This window comes from Camelus bactrianus, chromosome 23 (assembly GCF_048773025.1).
Source record: "Camelus bactrianus isolate YW-2024 breed Bactrian camel chromosome 23, ASM4877302v1, whole genome shotgun sequence".
Lineage (NCBI taxonomy): Eukaryota > Metazoa > Chordata > Mammalia > Artiodactyla > Camelidae > Camelus > Camelus bactrianus.
Window position 1 is genome coordinate 25333973 of NC_133561.1, and position 19753 is coordinate 25353725.

Genomic DNA, 19753 nt, shown 5'->3' on the forward strand with positions numbered 1-19753 from the left:
CGTTAAGCCTGAATTTGGTCACCACCGTCACTTCTGAAACCCAGTATCTGTAAACCTTGCAAGGGTCTAAAAAGTTCAACTACACTAAGATTAATATCTGAGCCAGATTCTCCTAGAAACCTTGGCTTCCTAGTGTCAGTGCCCTGGGGGGAGCCTAGTACCTCAGGTGACTCAGTTTCTTGTGGAGAGATTCTCAGTCACTATTCCAGGCTTGAAGGTATAAAATCAGGATGAATCTTTTAAAATTCATGTAAAAAACCATGTCAAATGTGGAAAACCTTTTCAGGGGAAAATCAACTCTCTTCCTTAAATACATTTTTTTTAAAGTGTTTTTCAATCTAAAACTTCACGCAAGCAGTTATGGGAAGTCATATAAGAAAGTGCTTCAAAGCGGAAGGTGTATCTCAAGTGGTAGAGCGCATGCCTAGCATGCATGAGGTCCTGGGTTCAATCCCCAGTACCTCCTCTAAAAATAAGTAAACCTAATCACCCCCCCAAAAAAAATTAAAAAAAAAAATAAAGTACTTCAAGCTGAGGGATAAAAAACCACTCAGTAGTGCATCATCTGTCCTCACTAGACACTTCCTAGGTGACTCCCCACTATAATATTCTCATGACTTACCACACAATTTTTCCATTTTTAAGATGAGCCCCTTTTCACCTTTGATAAGAGATAACCAAGATTATAAACCAATATGTCTTGGGAGTTCTAATTCAGAAGTTTCACATATAGTCAATTTTACAAGAAGACCAAAGACATTTTTAGGTTACACATGAACCTTGTCTTAAGTGTTAAAAAGAAAAAAAAAAAAAAAAAAAAGGAGAGAGCCCAAAATGAAAATATGATTGTTTAAAAGTTTCTTGAGTTATACCTTTGAAAGATTTCGTGACAACTCCAGTGGTTTTACCCTGGCATGGATGTGGTCCAGCTCATTCAGTGTTGCTAGAACCAGAAACCAACAGCCAGCTCCCACCCAGGGTGCTGCTTAGTAAAGGACACAGGCTTTCAGGCAACAAATTCTACTTCCCCTCATATTCACATTCTGTATCCCCCTCTACCCACTCACCCTCTTGCCCCCCCCCTCTCTTTTTTCAGAGATGTCCCATTTAGTCTTTGCTACTAAAATAACTTGGAACTTTCCTTGTCTCTATTGCATGGAGCTTACGTCTCAACTTGACTGCATGCCCTGCTGTACTGGTCAGGAATCATGCCTCTCATTCTCTGTGTCTCTTCTTATGGTGCCCGAGATACACAGATGATGCTGATAAACTTGGTTGACTGTGGGTAGAAGCCCCAATTCTTTCTTGCATGGGGCAATGGTGTCCGCCAGCCCTTACATACCCTAGAGATTAGCTGTTCCCTGTGAACACAGCCACTGCCTACAGGCCTGGCAGAGTGGCTCCCAGGGGCCATTGCAAGGACCATTCTTGACTTGATGGCTAAAGGGAGCACATTTCTGCTTGACGATTCAAACTTCAGCTTATACTTCTGCCCTAGTCCTCGGCCAACTAATGTGGAGAGAACTAGGGTTCTTGTAGACAAGCCAGGTTCAGAGTCCACATGTATCTTGTTCATTTTGTCATAAGGCCTGAAATGAAGTCTGTTTTGTTTCCTTGCCTGAGGTGGTGTCATCTTTACAAATAGCTAATATGGGACTTTCTCAAGTAGACTCCCCACAAGTTAGCATCAGCCTAAGGCGAACATGGTTAGAAAGGTAAGTCTACTTCCTCCCTCCTCAGCGTGCCCCACTTGTAGAAAATTCAGCAGCAGAAAATTCACTGGCCGAGATTTCCAGTCAAGATGGCAGAGTAGTTAGGACCATGAGATCACCTCTCACAACTGCCTGCTAAACAACCATCAGAAAAAACATTCTGGAACCTAGCAAGAAAGATCTTCCTCAACTGTAAACATAAAGAGTGAACCACAGCGGGACGGCAGGAGGGGTGTGCTCGCGATATAACTGGGCCCCAAACCCCGGGGTGGGCAACCCACAAGCTGAAGCATAAGTCACAGAGGCCCTCCCACAGGAGTGAGAGTTCTGAGCCCCACGTCAGGCTCCCCAGCCTGGGGTTCTGGCACTGGAAGGAGGAGACCTCGGAACATGTAGTTTTGAAGGCCAGTGGGGCCTACTAGGAGCAACTGTACGCCAACAAAAAGGACAACGTAGAAGAAATGGACAATTTCTTAGAAAGGTACAACTTGCCAAGACTGAATCCAGAAGAAATAGAAAATATGAATAGATCAGTTACCAGTACTGAAATCAAATCAGTAATTTAAAAACTCTCAACAAACAGAAGTCCAAGACCAGATGGCTTCACACGGGCAAATTCTACCAAGCATTTAAAGAAGAGGTAACACCTATCCTGAAATAATTCCAAAAAATTGCGGAGGAAGGAACACTATCGAACTCATTCTAGGAGGCCACAATCACCCTGATACCAAAACCAGACAAAGATATCACAAGAAAAGAAAATTACAGGCCAATATCACTTAATGAATGTAGATGCAAAAATCCTCAACAAAATATTAGCAAACCAACTCCAAAAATATATATACCAGGGTCAAGCAGGATTTACCCAAGGGATGTAAGAAATTTTCAATATCAACAAATCAATCAGTGTGATGCACCACAATGACAAACTGAAGAATAAAAAACCATATGATCATCTCAATAGGCGCAGAAAAAACTTTTGATACAAATTCAACATCTATTTATGATAAAAACTCTCCAGAAAGTGGGCATAGAGGAAACATCCCTCAACAAAATAAAGGCCATGTATGACAAACCTACAGCTAACATCATACTTAATGAGGAAAAGATGAGAGCATTTCCTCTAAGATCAAGAACAAGAAAAGGATACCCACTCTCACCACTTTTATTCACCATGTTTGGAAGTCCTAGCCATCATGATCAGAGAAGAAAAATAAAAGGAATCCAAATTGGAAAGGAAGAAGGATAACTGTCACTGTCACTGTTTGCAGATGACATGACACCATACATAGAAAATCCTAAAGGCACCACCAGAAAACTACTAGAGCTCATCAATGAATTTGGTAAAGTTGCAGGATACAAAATTAGTCTACAGAAATCCATTGTATTTCTATACTAACAATGAAATAGCAGAAAAAGCCACTTGGGGAACCGTCCTGCTTGCACAGCTGACTGTGTTCTGCAACCACGGACAGCTTGGGAGCTTCCGAAGGAAAAGGATGAGGTTGTCTCCTTCTCTGTATCCTCACCCCGCCCACCTTCCTGGAGGGACCCAGACCTAAGGGGAGGGAAAAAAAAAAGGCTAATACTGGTGGAAAATGAGTTAAAATGAGATCCCCAGTGTACTACCTTTAAGGTGAAACCCTGTTCTTTCACAGCAACACTGGCTGCAACTTCCTGGCCTGGCGACGGGCAGCAGTGGGTTATCAGAGCATGCCGCCTTCCCGTGGGCCCAGCCAGGAATCCTGTTCTGTCCCTGCCAGCGCGCCTCGGGGCCAGAGCTGGGTGAGCTGCTGTGTGTGGAGAGGCCTCTTCCAAGTGTCCCCCAGCTATAATTAGAATATTGCAAGGGGAGTTATTTTTAAGAAACACAAGGACCAGGATGATGATTCAGCCGGGTCTGCGCTTGCCCAGAATGTCACATCAGATCCAGGGCTATTATTTTAAACTTAAGCAATACATTTCTCCAAACTCCTCCCAGTCCAAACAAGGAAAAGAGCCTTTCTCCTGAAAGGCTCGCCTTCTATTTTAGGGGAGGCAGGGTAGAGACTTCAGGTTTTCCCTGACGCACTTTGTGGAAAGAAAGAGGGAGCCCCTCTCGCTGCGCACAAACTGATAATCCCAGCCTCATCTGTTGCCCCGTCAATGTGTCCAGGGTGAACTCAGGTGACTGCTTGATGGCCTGGTCCCAAGTCCATGCTTAGCCCCACCCTCAGGCCTGCACCCCTGGCGGCAGCAGCAGCAGAGCCGTTCAGAGAGGGAGGTAGGTGGGGGGACGAGGATGGCTCCAGAGAGAAGATATTCTCTGCTAGTACTCGCCACTGCTACCTACACCTTGACGGTTCGGCAAGAGTGAACCATCTCCCACGTGGGCCAGGTGGCACATGGAGTCTTTCATTCAGCCCAAGGCAGCCTCGGGGCCGAGGAAGAGCTCAGTGGGATTGGACGCTGGCATCAGTGAAGCCACAAGAAGCCTCAGAGCCAGAAAATGATGGCAGCATGTTGGGGACTGAAGCGGGGATGACATTACCCCCTGGGGCCGAGCATCAGGTTGGTGTGTGAGGCTAGGGTTCAGAGAAAAAGCAGGAAGCGGCAGAAAAGCCTGTAGGTTTCCCCCAAACCAGCCAGTCCCTTTTCTGTCCCTTGGACGCAGGGCTGTGTCAGGACACCTCCTCTCCTCACTTCTCAGCACCCCCACCCCCGAAGCTGCCGTTGGGCAGGCCCGGCCGGAGGGCCCGAGCAGCAGCCGGAGAGCAGACCCTCCTGAACCCTGCTCGCTCCTTACTCACTCACACTTGGGCCAAGTACCTTGTAAGTCTTGGGGTTACCAAGACAGTGGCAGCCCAGTGGAGCCAAAATCCATTCCCCTTCTTCCAATGGAAATTCACCTCCTGTTTCTCCCCAGCGAGTGTGAGATACTTCAGGAACACAGCCCACCTACGTCCAGCTCAGGGCTGCCTGGTGGGGACGCACAGGCCACCAGTCAGGCAACTCACGCTTCTTGCTCCTGTCTCCCCTGAGGTCACGACCCCTCCAGGTCGGGGTGCACAAGCCCCTGTGTTCACATGCACTCACCCTCACACACCACACACTCACGAGGACCAGTTTAGCTGTATTCTCTGCGGTCTCTGGAGTCTAGAAAGGCATATACCATAAAGGTGCAATGTTAACCTCTCATTCCTCAGTTTTAAGAGTGTGGAACAGATTAGACTGGGGTGGTGTGGGCCCAGCATTCACAAGACCCCAGACCCTCCCCTCTTGCCTAGGCAGGCATCAGATCAGGCCAGGCCCAGACTGAGGACTTGTGGCCTCTGTGGGTAGGCCTCAGGGAGGAAAGCTGGGATGGGGGGTGGGTCCTCCCCACCTGTCACCCTTGCTCAAAGCCAGTCCTGCTCCTTGCTCACATTCCTTACTTCCCAGGACCGCAGGCACCTCTGCTGGCAGCTGACAGGGCAGACAGCTGAAGCTGCTCTGGGAATAGCCAGGCCTCAGCCAAGAGAGATTCTCCAGCCCTTGGCCCTTTCTTTCAAGCCCTCCCCAGGCAGGAGGCTCTGGTCAGAGACTAAGAGCCAGAGGCCACTGAGATTCCAGGGCCCAGCTTCTGGGCTCTGATCTCACCTCTCCTTTCCATGGCAGAGAACCCCTCCAGGAACCCCTCCAATCCCGCGTGACTGTCCACCATAGTCAGCTCCGGAGGCTCTTGGCTCACTCAGCCTGAGGCGGCCTTTCCTGCTAAAGCCCACCACTCCTTCTCAGTTTCTGCAAGCATCCCCAGGGACCCTGGGCCATGTGAGATCCCCTGGCCTGAGTTGCACACTAGCTTCCCTGAGCTCCTGGAAAGAAACCTCACATCATCTTGGAAGTTTTACTTCTCCTTCCGTAACCTTTCCACTTCCGTCTCCCTTTTTGTTCCCCCACTACCTTCCATGTGAGGGAAATTTTCTCCTTTCCACTCTTGGGGATATTTTCTCATTTGGGATCTAACGAGATCTTGGGCCCCATTCAAAAGCCCTTCAATGTGATTAGACCACAGAACCCAACTGCTTCTCTATGACTTCATCATTTCTTGATTTAGAAATGACATGAGGGCCTCACTCAACCAGCTGCCTGGAGGCATCTTCACGAGCCTCGTGACAGAATGGAGCTGGAATTCCCTTGTCCGGCTGTGGGCCGGCTGTGAAAGGAGACCCCTCACTGTGCTGAGTAATCTCTGAGACCCTGAGGGTCTCCAGCAGGGGGAGCAAAGCCTGCTGGAGCCATGACCTGCCATCGAGCTCGATGACGAAGGGAAACTGAAGAGAAGGAAAAAGGGAGGAAAAGAATGGAGAACAGCAAAGAAGAGTGAAGAAGAGGTGGAGGGGGAAAAGGAGCCAGATGGGGAGAGAAGACACACATGTTCTTGAAGGTCCTGAGGGACTCTTGCCCCAGTTTAGAAGAATGTTCCTCGTAGTCACTTCAACTGGCAGGAGCCGCTTTCAGAGATGGACATGACCCCAGGGAGCATTCGTGGTTCTCAGTGGGGATACTGTTGGCATTTTAGGTGGAAGAGTTCTTTATGGGGGAGGATGGTCCTGAGCTTTGGGGGACATTCACCATCTTGGCCCCCTGGTCCTAATGGGGAGCATTATTATCACTGTGATGAGCAAAAACCTCTCCTCCCACTGTATTTATACCCATCTCCACCAGGGGGCACCCTGGCCCCTACTGAGAAGCTCTGTGAACATCCCTCAGTGAAGAGCTACAAGGGGACAGAGCCCAGAGTTGTAAAGGAGTTGGTTTAAGTTCACAGGCTTTTAAACACAGATCTCAACCACCATCTCCTTGATTCTTTAAGAACCACAGGAGGTGGGCAGGTGTAGCTCAGTGGTAGAGCACGTGCTTAGCATGCACAAGGTCCTGGGTTCAATCCCCAGTACCTCCAGTAAAAATAAATAAATAGAAACCTAATTACCTCCTCCCCAACCCTCACCCCCAAAAATAAAAAGAACCACAGTTAACAACCTGACTGTTCTGTGTGGAAGGTGCTTTAAACATTCGTACTGAGTTGAGCTGAGTACGAGAAAGGACTCATGAGTGGAGGAGGTAGGGGGTCCCTGTTTCTCTCTTGAAACTTTGTCTCAGCCAACACTAATGCAGTCACTGCTACTTGCCCTCCCACTCAGCTGACTCTCTTGTCAACCCAATGACACTGATCCTCCTTTCTAGAAGGATTATTCAGACAAGTGCAAAAATGGAGAGGAATGCAGGGCTGGAAGTGGCTCCAGCTGTAGGGAGGTGGCGGCCGGGGATATAAAGCCACTAAAATTATCCATGCACAGAGAGGGGCTGGGACCCCACCTCTGATGGGCCTCTTGCCTGTTATGGTCATTTTCCACACTGTGGGCCACTTCCCAGCTCCACTGTGGCACCCAGCACATTTAGAAATGACTTGATGGCCTGAGGCAATGCTGAGATAATAACACAGTGACAGTCACCAAACCCTTCCTAGTCTTGACCATGCTACTGTAGGAAACCCAGAGTTTGATGGAGTTATTGGTTCATAACCAGATTTGTCACTTTCTTGCCAGAAGCAAGGTTATCTGGAGAAAAGCCTGCTTGGTGAAGGCCAAGGGTAGAAGTTGAGAAGCTGCTTCTCTCCAGACACGCCTCTAGGAGCCAGGCTGTCCTGGGTCCCAGTCTGTTGCAATGGCAGAAGCTGGGATCTGGAGAGGGAGGGAGGGGCTTGGTGCTCAATCCTTCCTGTGGTCCCCACCTCTCATAGCCTTCATTTTACTCTCATCTCCTGCATCTCTCTTCCCTCTCCTCCGACATGGTGGCCCGGTCACCCCTCACCCATCCCTGAGACCCGGAAGGCAGGGTTTAGGAGGAGCTGGGGCGAGACTTCTTCCTTCCTGTTACACCTCCATCCATTGGGAAACTTCAGTCAAGACATTTGCCCTCTAGGTTCCCCTCCTGACCTCCAGACACTGGGAGAAGAGACAGGAAGCGGCAAGGGCCTCCACTGCCAAGAACAACCGTGCTCATACTGACGGGCTCACATCAAATTGTCCACGGGAACCCATCAGCCACCTGGGCTCCCTTGATGGTCAAACTTCCAAGGCCACATGGCCCTAGCTGTGGGAAAAAAAATCCCCAAATTCTGACCCTTGGGAGGAGTTTATGAGGGAAGACTCCTGAGAACCAGTGCTCTGCCCAGAAGAAAGCACTACAGGGAAGGGCCCTGAGTCTAAGGGGTTCAGGGGCTGGTTGCAGCCACTCACCATTTTGTAAAAGTTTACACTTTCGCTGAACCATGAGCCATCACTGCTGCACTCCAGGGGCCTGGGACTCGCTTCAGGGCATGAAGGAAGGTGATGGAACTGAATCCCATCTCTGCGGGTCTTCCTTGCTGCTGGCTCCGGTGACCACTGCCCTCTCCCTAGGCTTTCTCCCCATTCCCAGGCCCACTCCCACCCCTCAGGAGGGCAGGAGGGGAGAAGGCGAGAGCGGCTGCTATGCTAGAAGGGGCTTTGCACTCACGTCCATGGCAGTCTAACAGCTGTCTTCTGCAGGCGCCGGCAGGGTCGCTTGCCCTGGCTGTGTGACAAAGTTGCTGGAGATTAGCACACAGGGATGGCCTGGGGGGTGACTGAGAACAGGATTTCTCTATCTGGTCCCCAGGAGAAGGATCAACTGGGTTCTTTCCAGAATGACTTCAGTGGGGCCCAACCATAGGGCCAGGCCAGGGTTGCATCCTGACTTCACTCCAGCAACCTCATTATCCAGAGGCCCAGGCAGGATGAGGCAGGGCTGAGCCCCTGACCCCCACTCCATGGCCTCATCTGCCCCTCTCAGCAGGCCTAGTACCTCCATCCTGACGTCCTGTGACTTTCTAAGGTCAACCCGCACATCAGTCCCCCTGAGGGATCAAATGGTGGGTCTCCCAGTGTGGTCCCTGAACCAGGGGCAGTAGCATCACCTGGGAACTGATCACAAATGCATGTTCTCAGGCCCCGCCCAGATCTGCTGAATCAGAAACACTGGCGGGGAGGGGGCGGTAATCTGTTCTAACAAGCCCTCCAGGTGGTTTTGTTTGCTCGAGCTTGGGAACAGGGTTACAGGATCCTTCTGTCCATCCTCAGCGGGGCCCTCATGCTGTGTGCAGTGCTTTCCTCACCCTGTACTGAGCACCCACTTTGCACGCCCACTAGAGGACTCGGCCTCCTTCACCAGCAGGATTAAAGCCAACTGCTATGCCATCCGCCAGCTTCTACCTCCTCATCCACCTTCCATTCTCCCTCGTTGCCCACCTCCTTCACACCTGCCCTCTTCCTTCGTCCTCTGTGGACACAGGCACGCACTCTCAGACTCCAGGTCTGCTCTGAATATTCCCTCGCCATCTCCTGCTCTGGGTCCTTCCTCCGGCCCACTCAGGACCTTAACGTCACTTCTTCTCTCTTCTCTTTCCTCGCAAACCTATCCAGCTGTTGCTTCAACAGTCCCTTCTGAATGAATGGCTCTAAGTGCATGATTACCCAACATCCTCAAATTCCAGGTCTACCTTTCCAGTAGCCTCTAAGACAGCCCCTTGGATGCTGAAGAAGCACCTCAAATCCCACAGTTTAAACAAACTCACTTTCCTCCTCCACTCTTCTCAAACCACCACCAACACCACTGTCACCAGTAGCTTGTCACCCCGACTTTTGTCTCCATGACCAGTTTTTGAGATCTTATTGGCTTTACCATCCGTGGGCAATCACGGCCACTTTTTCTGGTTTAAAAAATTTTATATGCCTTGGACTGTAGAGTTCCTGTGGATCCGAGTAAGATGGATCCAACAGGAAGTGAATTAAAAACCCACAGCTGCCATACTGTGGATGAACCTGTTGGGTGGAATGCCGAGGGTCTCCTGTGCCCTGGACGCCAGACTCTCAAGGAAAGAGCAAGACTCTATGGTCTGCTCAATGTCTGCTGAAGAGGGGGAGCCCCCAAGGGAGGACTCAGGCCGCCATGGGCAGAAAGGAGCATCAGTCAGACTGAAGGGCCCCCTCCCTGCACAGAAGCAACTGGACTCCTGTTTCCTGGTCCCTCACTGTATGCCAAACCACTGTCTGGAAAGGCTTTACATGTTCACAGTCTCTGAGACAACTGCTACTTTGTTCAGTGACAGCAAGGAATGGACGTTTGAACCAGAGAGGAGAGACAGGGTTAGGGGGTCAGGGTCAAGGGTGTTGGTCTGTACTGGGTCAGAGGCCATGTATAAAAGGCTAGAAGTCATCCTGCTCCCTAAAAGGACAAACCTTTGCAGAAGCCTTCCTGACCTTCAGCGACAGGGGCGCCGACCCTCCCACTTCGTCATTCCTCCCCTTTCAAGCCCTGGACTCTAGTCATTTCGTCGAAGGCCTTCCTGGCTGGAGACGCGGAACCCTGGGATTGGCAGTGGGAGACGGAACAGAAGGGAAGAGGAAACCTTCCTCAGAACTGACAACACCTCATCCTGCCCTGTTCTTCCAAAAATAGAACGCTCCCCTCCCCCGCCACCTTCCCAGAGTCAGGGATCTGGGTTCCAGCCCGGGTTCCATCGCTGACCAGCTACACAGCACAGCACAAGCTAACAAATCTTTTTCGAGCCCTGGTTTCTTCATCGGAAAATGAAAACTGTAAACTCTCCGTTCTCCCTTGACAGGACTGATGTGACAATAACAATACGCTTGTAAACAGCAATTCACCATTAACAGCTGCCTCTCATTACATCTCCTAATTGGAGCCTCCCGGCGCCCTGCGAGATCAGCAAGAAAAGCACTTTTGTCCTTTTTGATGGATATGGAAGCTGAGGCTCCCGAAGGGTTTGTCCAGGCCGCAAGGCTAGCGGGCGGCAGAGCGGGGGCCCAAGCTAGCGCCCTGTGCTCTGTGCCACACGGTCCCCTGCACGGCGAGACCCATGTGACAGACACTGCATGCTGCTATTAATCACAGCGGCGTTCTTTCCCAGTGTAACTGTGGCCCATCTCCTCGCCCATGGGTCATCACCGGTTGCTTGGGGGCACCATCACCATCTCCAACCCATCACTTCTTAAGTGGATCATTTTGACCTAAGAAGGAGGTGTGGAATCACTAGCCCCAGGGCTAAAACAAGGGAAGGTCCAGTCAGCCAAGGAAGAGGGTGGATGGTGGAGGGAGATCACGCTTTCTGCTGGGCACAGGTGCAGGGTTTTAGGCAAGTGCTTCTAACCATCCCATTTGGGGGAAGAGAGAACTGAAGTCAGGAAAGGCTGCATGACACACCCAAAGCCCCAGGGCTCCTAAATTGCTGAGCTGGCTCCAGACCCAGCTTCCCGAGCTCTAAGGCCAGTGCTCCTTCCCTGCTGCCAGGATTCGGGCTATTCTCCAGCTCACATTGCCTGGGGCTTATCCACCAGGGTCTACATCTGCCAGTCTGGAAAGTAAGAGCACTGGGGTGATGTGCACGGTGGAGCCTTGTCCCTAAGAGATGTCCCCCGAATGAGGGGCAGACCTCTTGGAGACCTCCATTTGGGTCAAATGCCAAGTCCAGGACACAGCTTTGTCCCCGTGAGCCAGGACAGCCCCACAGACGCATGCTGGGCCTTGAGTTGGGGGAGGGGAAATACTACTCACGACTTGTCTCGCCTGCCGAGCCGTCTTGGGGGGCTTGCCTGTCTCCTTCGGGGGGACAGAGATTTTCCCCGGCTTCTCACTTGGGTTGGAGAGTGGGCACTTGCAGGTTTCAGGATCTGGAGGAGACGTGAGGAGTTACCACACTGGTTCCTAACGGACTCACCCTCATTCCTTCCTGGAGCCCAGCATCCCAGCCCCGGTCCATCCCTGGCCCGTGGTTTAGAAGGCCCTGAGCTGGAGGGCTTCCAGGAGGAGGTCTGAGACACATGTGCCTCTCTCATTCCGCACCGGCGGGAAGCAGAGGTGCCACTTCCCAGAGGATAACTTGATCACACTGTGCCCCCCGCCACCAGCAGAGGGCAGAGCAGAGCCCGACGCCCCAGCCTCCAGGGGCTGTCTGCTCGCTCAGTAAGTTCCCCTCTCATGAAGGCAGAGTCCCATCCTCGTTGCCCCAGAAACCAGTCTGTGCTTCCTCTCACCCTCCCACCCCCAACACATGCACGGAGTGGGTTCAGTTTCTCAAGAGTCTTCATTCCAGGTCCTGCAGAGCGAAGATGACAAATCCCCGAGTGCTAAACACAACCAAGCCTGAATTCAGCATAATCCCTTTCCCCCGTGACCCTTGGCATACACACCGGCTTTCTCAGTGACTCCGCGAGCCCTGGAGGGGCCGGGACAAGCAGACCTCCTGTCACCTCGGAAGTGACATAGCACAGCGAAGAAGGGCTTATGAGTGCAGTTCCTAGAAAGCCAGCAGAGTGCATGCTCCTTTGTGTGCCACTGTGACACCAGGTCAGAGTTTTATGCCAAAAGGCTTTGCAGCTTATCAAGCAGAGCAGAGATAAAACATGACTCTGAAACAGGCTACAAAGCAGGGTGACCCACTCATCCTGGTTTGCCCGGGACTGTCCTGGCTTTAAGTACTGAAAAATCTCATGTCCTGGGGAACCCCTTGGGTTCAGGGAACCTGAGAGGATTGGCCACTCTTATTATAAAGCCAACACAGAAAAAAACAAAGCCAGAGCTTTAGTATAAAATGACTCACATTTTAGACTGACTCATAGAATGAACTGCAGGCCAAGACACTGCTTTAGCTATAACATCTAAATTGGCTTTAGCTCTGACTTTTAAAGTAGCATATGCAAAGAAAGACTTAAACTGTCCATGTCAAACAGCAAACGGCTTATTCTTTTTGTTTTAATAGGGTGGCTGGTAAGCAAGATAACCTCAAAATGCTATTGACCATTCCAGAAACATGGGGCATGGGGCACGGGATGGGGGAGGAGAATGGGGTGGGTGGAGAAGGAGAGAGAAGGGGAGAGGGGGAAAGAACTGCCTTGCAACACTCATCTGCCCTCTCAGCACCCACCTTCATTCTCATGTCCCTGGCATATTTCTCCAGCTCCTTCCTTATGTCAGCCCTCAACATTTTTGAGACATTGAGGACCAGTTGTTTCCACTCGATGGGCTGGAAGCTATGAGGCTCATGGGGGACATACAGCCCAATCTTGACCTTCTTGACTGTGTGCAGGTACTTCTTGTAGGAGTCTTCAAAGTCAAAGATGAGGTCACTCAGAGTCCGAAAAGTCAGCGGCTTGTCCATCAGCTCAGCCCTTCGGCTCATGCCCAGAGAGCCATAGCGGCCATTGCAGTAAATCCCCAGCACGACGTGGTGAAAGCAGTTTCCTGAGAAGTAGGTTTTAAAGCTGATGGGGAACCGCTCGATGGAAGGCTGTCCATTGGTTAAGTATCTTAGACAATCTGAGTCAAGGAAGACAAAGGAGGCCTTGAAGATTCACAGAACTTGGACGCCCAGAAAGGGAAAGTGACCCCTACGGTCAGTGGGTCCATCCCTCTGCCTCTGAGCAGGCCACACCTACCCTTTCCAGACTTGTCCGCTTATAAAGGACTCACTCGGTATCTTTGAGTACCTACTACAGGGTGCATACCAAACCAAATTAATATGGGACAACCAGGGAAGACTTGCCATCTTCTTTAGTAATTAAATAAATGCAAACAAAACCATCACAAGGTACTTTATTTCCTCCCTCAGTGCTCTAGAGGGTATGACAAGTTATAAGAGGTTTTTTAATGCCATCTGAGTGACATTCTCAGTTATTAATTCTGACTGGAGAATGTGGGACACACCAGGAATTAAAGGCCTCTGCAATGGTCCAGGGGAGAAATGACAAGCAGAATCAAGGCAGTGGAGATGCAGAAGACAGATCAGCTGAGTATCTGGGTGGGAAGGGACAGAAAGGTGTCAGAATAAATCATATCTGCACTTTGCCTGCTCCTCTCACTGGCCCCGGAACACCCATGCCAGCATCCCTGGGGACCAGAGAGCTGCCAGCAGCATCCAAACCTCAGGCTCCCCTCAGTTCCCATCCCGTTTGACGTCACAGCTCAGCTCTCTCCATGTACTGGCCCATTTAGATTGAGCCGCCCAGCCTCTTATCGTTACCTCAGTTTGGGCCCAGCAACCCCACAGGGAGGGTGTAGTTTCAACTAACTGCCCCACTGACTCCACACGCTGGAACAATGGATAAGAGGTACCACATTCAAGTCCATCTCGAAGTCCCTGGACAGCCCTGGCGTGGCTGTGGTGACCCAAGGACTCAACCCTTCTAGAAAGGAATATTGGAAACTCAAAATGAACTCTGTTGAAAACCTTAGGTGTCTCCAAACCTTTTCTAACATAAATAACAATCCAGTTTCTTAAGGCGGCTTGTGCATGGGAAGTGCTCCATGAGGGGGTACAATTCACTCTCTGAGCACTGTCTCACCATTTCTTGCTTCTGTGCCAATTTACTGTCCACATGGTGGCCAGAATGATCTACTGAAGCCAAAATCTGGTACACATCACTCTTCTGCTTAAGTTTTCAGCATCTCTCCCCTTCTCCAGGACTTGGTTCAAATCCCTCAGCAAAGTCCTACCACGACTCGGCCCCTGCTCATCACCCCTTGTACCGCCTCGTGACCCAACGCCCTGGGCCCTCAGGCTGACCTACAGTCGACTTGCGACAATTTTGAAGGATACACCCTGAGACCATAAAGGATCCACAGATCTGTGCCCACTGCCCTCAGCACAGGCATTCCCCCAGAACATGAAGTCAAATACAATTGAAGACTTCAAATGACCTTTATATTACAAAGCTATGAGACCAAAGTGACTTAGGAAACTTTCAAAAACATGTTACTAAACCCACTGCATAATACCAACGTCCCTATTGTAGAATGACTTCCTTCATGATCACGGGCCATGTGATCCCCGGCCTGGCCCCAACCTAGCTACCCGGATGCCTGCTAGCCTGCGGTGGCCATGAAGGGTGAGGCTCCCTCTGCCAAAAGCTTTTGGATGGCCTGCCTTCCGGTTTACTGCAACAAATCAGATGGGTTACTGGCTGTTGAAGAAGAATGCAAACCTCTGAAAAGGAAATACACATACATGGCTGAAAACCCAAAAGGCACCAAAAGTTACACAGTTACTAGTACAACACTTGTTCATTGCTTCTGTCCTCAGTGGAGATGGAATATCCTCTTTGAGATGATGGCTCGGTTCCCTCCCCCCACAGACATACGATATGATATACCCTCCCTGCAAACTTGAAGGCCTCTAAATTCCCACCCACCCCTCCTTTCCAACCACCTCATTCTTGCCTGGCACATCTCTTTGGATTTATCATCCCAAAGTCCACTTTGGTCACTGAGATGATGAAATCCCAACATAAAGCCAAGTCTTCCACCAGATTCAGGGGATAAATCCAGGCTCGTCCCTTTGCCAACAGAAATCTCCCCATTTTTGGTGATAGTCTGACCCAACTCTTGTGCCCATCACCTTGACCCCCGCAATCTTCATTCATGGCACAAGTGAACCCCAAGCCTGGGATGGCCTTCCCTCCCCTCCAAATCCTTCCCTGGTTAACCGTCCTTTGCATTTACTCATAAAGCAATTACTATTGAGCACTATCCTCGGTTCTTGGGGTACATTGATGACCAACACAGAGAAAGACCCTTGCCTGTGTGGGGTTTATGTCTTAGCAGGGTGAGACCAATAATGAACAATACATTTATTAAATTTTTAAAAGTTCAAAGAAAAATTTTAAAATGACTGTACTCAGTGTGAGGCTAAATCCGGGTACCCTTAAAAGATGTCTCCTCTCTATAAAAATGATTCCCTGCTTTCTCTTCACTTTATCATGTGAGATGAACTGGCAGGAAGGGAGTGAAATCACATCCTTCTGTGTCCGTCCTCTTATGTAAATGCTCACTTGCTTTCTGGGGCGAGTTCTCTAGGGCTGGAATCAGGGCATTCCTCAGCTGTTTAAGTCTGTGTAACAAACTTACTGAGTATCTCCTGTGCCAGACAGACTGCAAGGTGGGACTGTGGAGCCCAAGCTGCAGAACGCAGCCCTTCTCTGGAAGTCTGGTGGGGAGACAGACTCAGAATGGCCAGAATGCAATCACTATGGCAGTTCCTCAAGCAAACTGAACAGAGAATTTCCACGTGATCCAGCAATTCCACTTCTGGGTATAGACCCAAGAGAATCAAAAGCAGGGACTCAAACAGATACTTGCACATCATTGTTCATAGCACCATTATTCACAACAGCCAAAAGGTAGAAAACAACCCAAGGGTCCATCACCAGATGCATGGAGAAACAATATGTGGTCTATCCACACAGTGGAATATTACTCAGCCTTTAAAAAGGAAGGACATTCTGATATCTGCTACAATAAGAATGCACCTTGAGGGAGTTATGCTAAGTGCAATAGCCAGTCACAAATGGACAAATACTGCCTGATTCAACTTAATGTGGTACCTGGAGTAGTCAAATTTATTGAGACAGAAGGTATAATGGTTGCCAGGGGCTGGGGATGCTGTGTTTAATGGGCTTGGCGTTTCAGTTGAGGAAGAGGAGGTTGTGGGGATAGATGGTGGAAATAGTTACACAACAGTGTCAGTGTCCTCAATGCCACTGAATTGTACACTTAAAAATAGTTAACATGGTAAATTTATGTTATGAATATTTCACTATCATTCTTAAAAACCCCACATTTGCAATATTTGTGTCAAGTCATCATGCTGTACATCTTAAACTTACACCATGCGATATGTCCAGTTTATCTCAATAAATCTGAAAAAACAAACACAAACACATACCCCAATGTGACGTGTGCTGTTAAGAGAGGCAAACCCAGCCACCTCGGGGAGGCCTCAGTGTGTCCCCACTGGAATTGTCTTAAAGGACAAGTAAAGTCAGCCAAGTGGAGAAGAGGGCATGGAGGGGACTGGAGAGACCCCTGGTCCATCCTGTCACAAGTCACCAATTGCTAGGATTTGTGCCATCATTATATAACAATCAGTAAAGCCTCGGGACCTGGAGCATCTGTGCACAGAGAGAGGGAGGGGAGAAGGCGGTGTGGACAAGGGCTGGGAAGCAGTCCGAGCTTTTCCTGGGAAAAGGGAGCAGCACTGCTCCAAGCTCACAGAAGGTCTGCCCAGCATCCCGCCTGCTGCAGACACACCTAACCTGCCTCTAATAACAAACCTGTTATTGAATAAACCACAGCACTCTAGCACCATGATTAAGCCCCACGAGGGTCAGCAAGGCCCCTAGAGAGCTGTCATGATTCGGAAAATAATTTGGAACCAAAGGTCTGTCTCTCCAGGATGCGTGTCAAAGTATGCACATGCACAAAGCAAGATCAAAAGAGTGACACTTCCCCGAATGATTCGTGAACTCTGGGCTGATGTCAAACAAGAGAAAGCAAGAAGGATAAGCCGAGGGACCCAGGCTTCCAGGTAGCAGCCAAGCCGGCCTGTCTTGGTGTTGACAAGGCACCACGTGTCCCCCAGGACCTGCAGAAGGGCCCGGGGAGCAGGGGAGACAGATGACCCAAGTCTGCCCTTCAGTGTGCCGGGGCGGCAAGCAGCCGCAGGGATGCTGATGCAAAGACAAAGGTGCTGTCACTTTTAGAACTCAGCTCTGTGTCTCTTGTCTGTGTGAAAGAGTCAAATTTCCCTGAGGTTGGCAGTGTGAGCTGAATTTCTCCACTCTCCATGAACTTCCCTGAAATGTCACACCGGTAAGAACAAGGAACTCAGAGCACACTATCCTCTGATTTGCACAGGCCCAGAGGCTGGCCATGGGTCCATGCTCCACAACCCCAAAGGTTTTAGGTAATTCCAGTAACTCAGGGTGTTTAGGCTTGGATGGGTAACGTTGCAGGGAGACTGCTGTGGAAAGCAAGACGACCTCTGCCCAGGTGCACCGCGACCTCAGTCAGCGGCGAGGCTGACGGCAGCTGGAGCCCACGGTGAAGGGTTGCACTTTGTTCTCGGTCACCGATCCCCAGCGAGTCCCCAACAATTGTTCAGCACATTAAACTTGCAGGAGGCTCTGCCCAACAGCTGTGCTAACTCCTGCCACCAAAGGGTGGGGCCCGAGCCACCTGCCACCCCCCCCGACCCATCCTGCCCTCCCGCTGGGCTCCTGGGCTGGTCTCACCCCCTTGAGGGGAGCAGGGGGGACGATGCGCCTACAGGAGGGCTGGGGAAAGGCCTCCGCAAGGCTCAAGTCTCCATTGTCCAGACATCAGCCTGGGCACCTGTGGGCAGTCCTGTATCCGATCTTTCCGGCCAGTGCTCTGCAGACTAGAGGGGCAGACGTGCCCCTTCCCACAAAAATGTCCAGGAGGCCGAGAAAACAAACCAGACGTAGCCTACCAGCCCCAGTCTGACTCTGAGCCACCAGCCCTGCTGCTGATTCCTGAATCTTCTCTCTCTCCTGGTTTTCCTTTCATCTCTCTTAACTCCCCTCCCTAGTCTCTGTCCTGGGCTCTTTGTGTCCAACTCAAATGGACACAGTGGGATTTCATACTTGATCTTCTTCTCATCTTACTTCTTGAACAGCAGCCACCCCCTGCCCCCAAACACTCCCAGCTCCCAGGTCTGTTATTTCCAGTGCTAGCCCCTTCCTGAGCTCCACACTCCAAATGCCGGACATGACCCCCCCGCCACCAGGTACCTCAAATTCAACATGTCCAAATCTCAACTCACCTCCCCACAAGTCCAACCCTCCCCTTGAGCCCCTTCCCTTTGACTGTGGCATTATTATCCAATCATGCAATTTTCCAAACCAGAAATGTGGAGTCATGGCCTCCCGCTCTTCTAACCCCTCACATCTGATCAGTCCACGACTGGTGGTGGCAACCCCTCTAACTCCTTCCCTCCACCTCCAGGGCCACTGTCTGCGGTCAGCTCTGCGCCCAGGGTTCTCACCTCCCTGCTGCACTCCTCCCTCCAGCCCATCCTCCACAGACCGTCACCCCGATCCAGAAACCTGGACTTGCCGACTCCTTCCACATGGTTGGTCTCCAAGTCCTATAAATTCTATCTCCTAGCTATCCCTTGAAACTGTCCTCACAAATCCATTCCCATTGCAGGACCATGGTTCAAGCACCACCATTTCCCCGCAGAACAGCTCCTAACTGGCTCTGCAGCTGCAGCCCCCACCTTCTTCAGTCTGCCCTTCAATCTACCTCTCTGAAGTGCACACCTCATCATGTCCTGTCTTGGCTCCAGAGTGTTTGACTGGGCGGACCACTATCTTTGGAAAAAGTCACACTTCTCAGCATGGCATTCAAGGACCTACCTGTCCTAACCTGGGCCCACTGCTCAAGCTCATGTCTTGCCGCGTTCCCTTGGTCACCGTCCCTTCCGGCCATCCACCCCAGGACTGAGAGTATCTTCACTCTTCTACCAGATCCTGTTCTATTGACGCCACCACCATGAAGTCACTGCCATCATGGTTTTTCTGGACCACACTCCCCTCAGGCTGAGGAGCCCGGAGTCTGGCGGAAAACAGAACAGAAAGTGTGGAGACAACAGACCCTTGTTTCAGCTTTATGTTCTGTAGGGTCAGGATACTGCACCATGGCTTGGTTTCCGCCACAATCCACTCTGAGAATTTTCCCTGGAGATAGAGAAGCACTGGGGGAGCTTGACCCCTTCCTCCCAGGAGACAACAGGCATCATGTCTGTGGATCGAGGATGCTGAAGGCACAACCAGCCCCATAATGAAGCCACCACCAAGAGGTCAATTTAAGCTTACGTCGCTTAAAGGATACATGCCCAGGATGACAGCTTCAAGGCATTTGATGGGCAAGGACTCTCGAGTCATTTCTTTTGCTGTTTCCATTAACCTGTAAGGTAGAGCAGAGCAAAGGATTTCAGGACTTATTCAAGTACACAGTCAGTCTGTGTGTCAATCCATTAGCATGCCTGTCTCCACATTAGGCGCCATGCAGGGATACAGAGGAAAGGGGAGACCTTGCAGGCACGTCTGCACCCGGCAGAACTAAATCCATAAGTTCTCCACTCCTCTCTCCAATAGTTAGTTCCGGGAGGTTAGTGCCGGTAT

The 19753-nt window shown here is 50.6% G+C and overlaps 1 protein-coding gene across 2 annotated transcripts in view; it reads right to left on the minus strand.

Annotated features, from left to right (window-relative positions):
- VASH2 (vasohibin 2) overlaps nt 1–19753 on the minus strand; it is a 35528-nt gene that overhangs the window by 3267 nt on the left and 12508 nt on the right. For both annotated transcript variants that reach the window (XM_074351836.1, XM_074351837.1), the window contains exons 4-6: nt 19461–19535; nt 12697–13078; nt 11328–11443 (exon numbers count right to left, since the gene is read on the minus strand). In XM_074351836.1, the coding sequence (XP_074207937.1) occupies nt 11328–11443; nt 12697–13078; nt 19461–19535 (573 nt within the window). The remainder of the gene's footprint in view (nt 1–11327; nt 11444–12696; nt 13079–19460; nt 19536–19753) is intronic.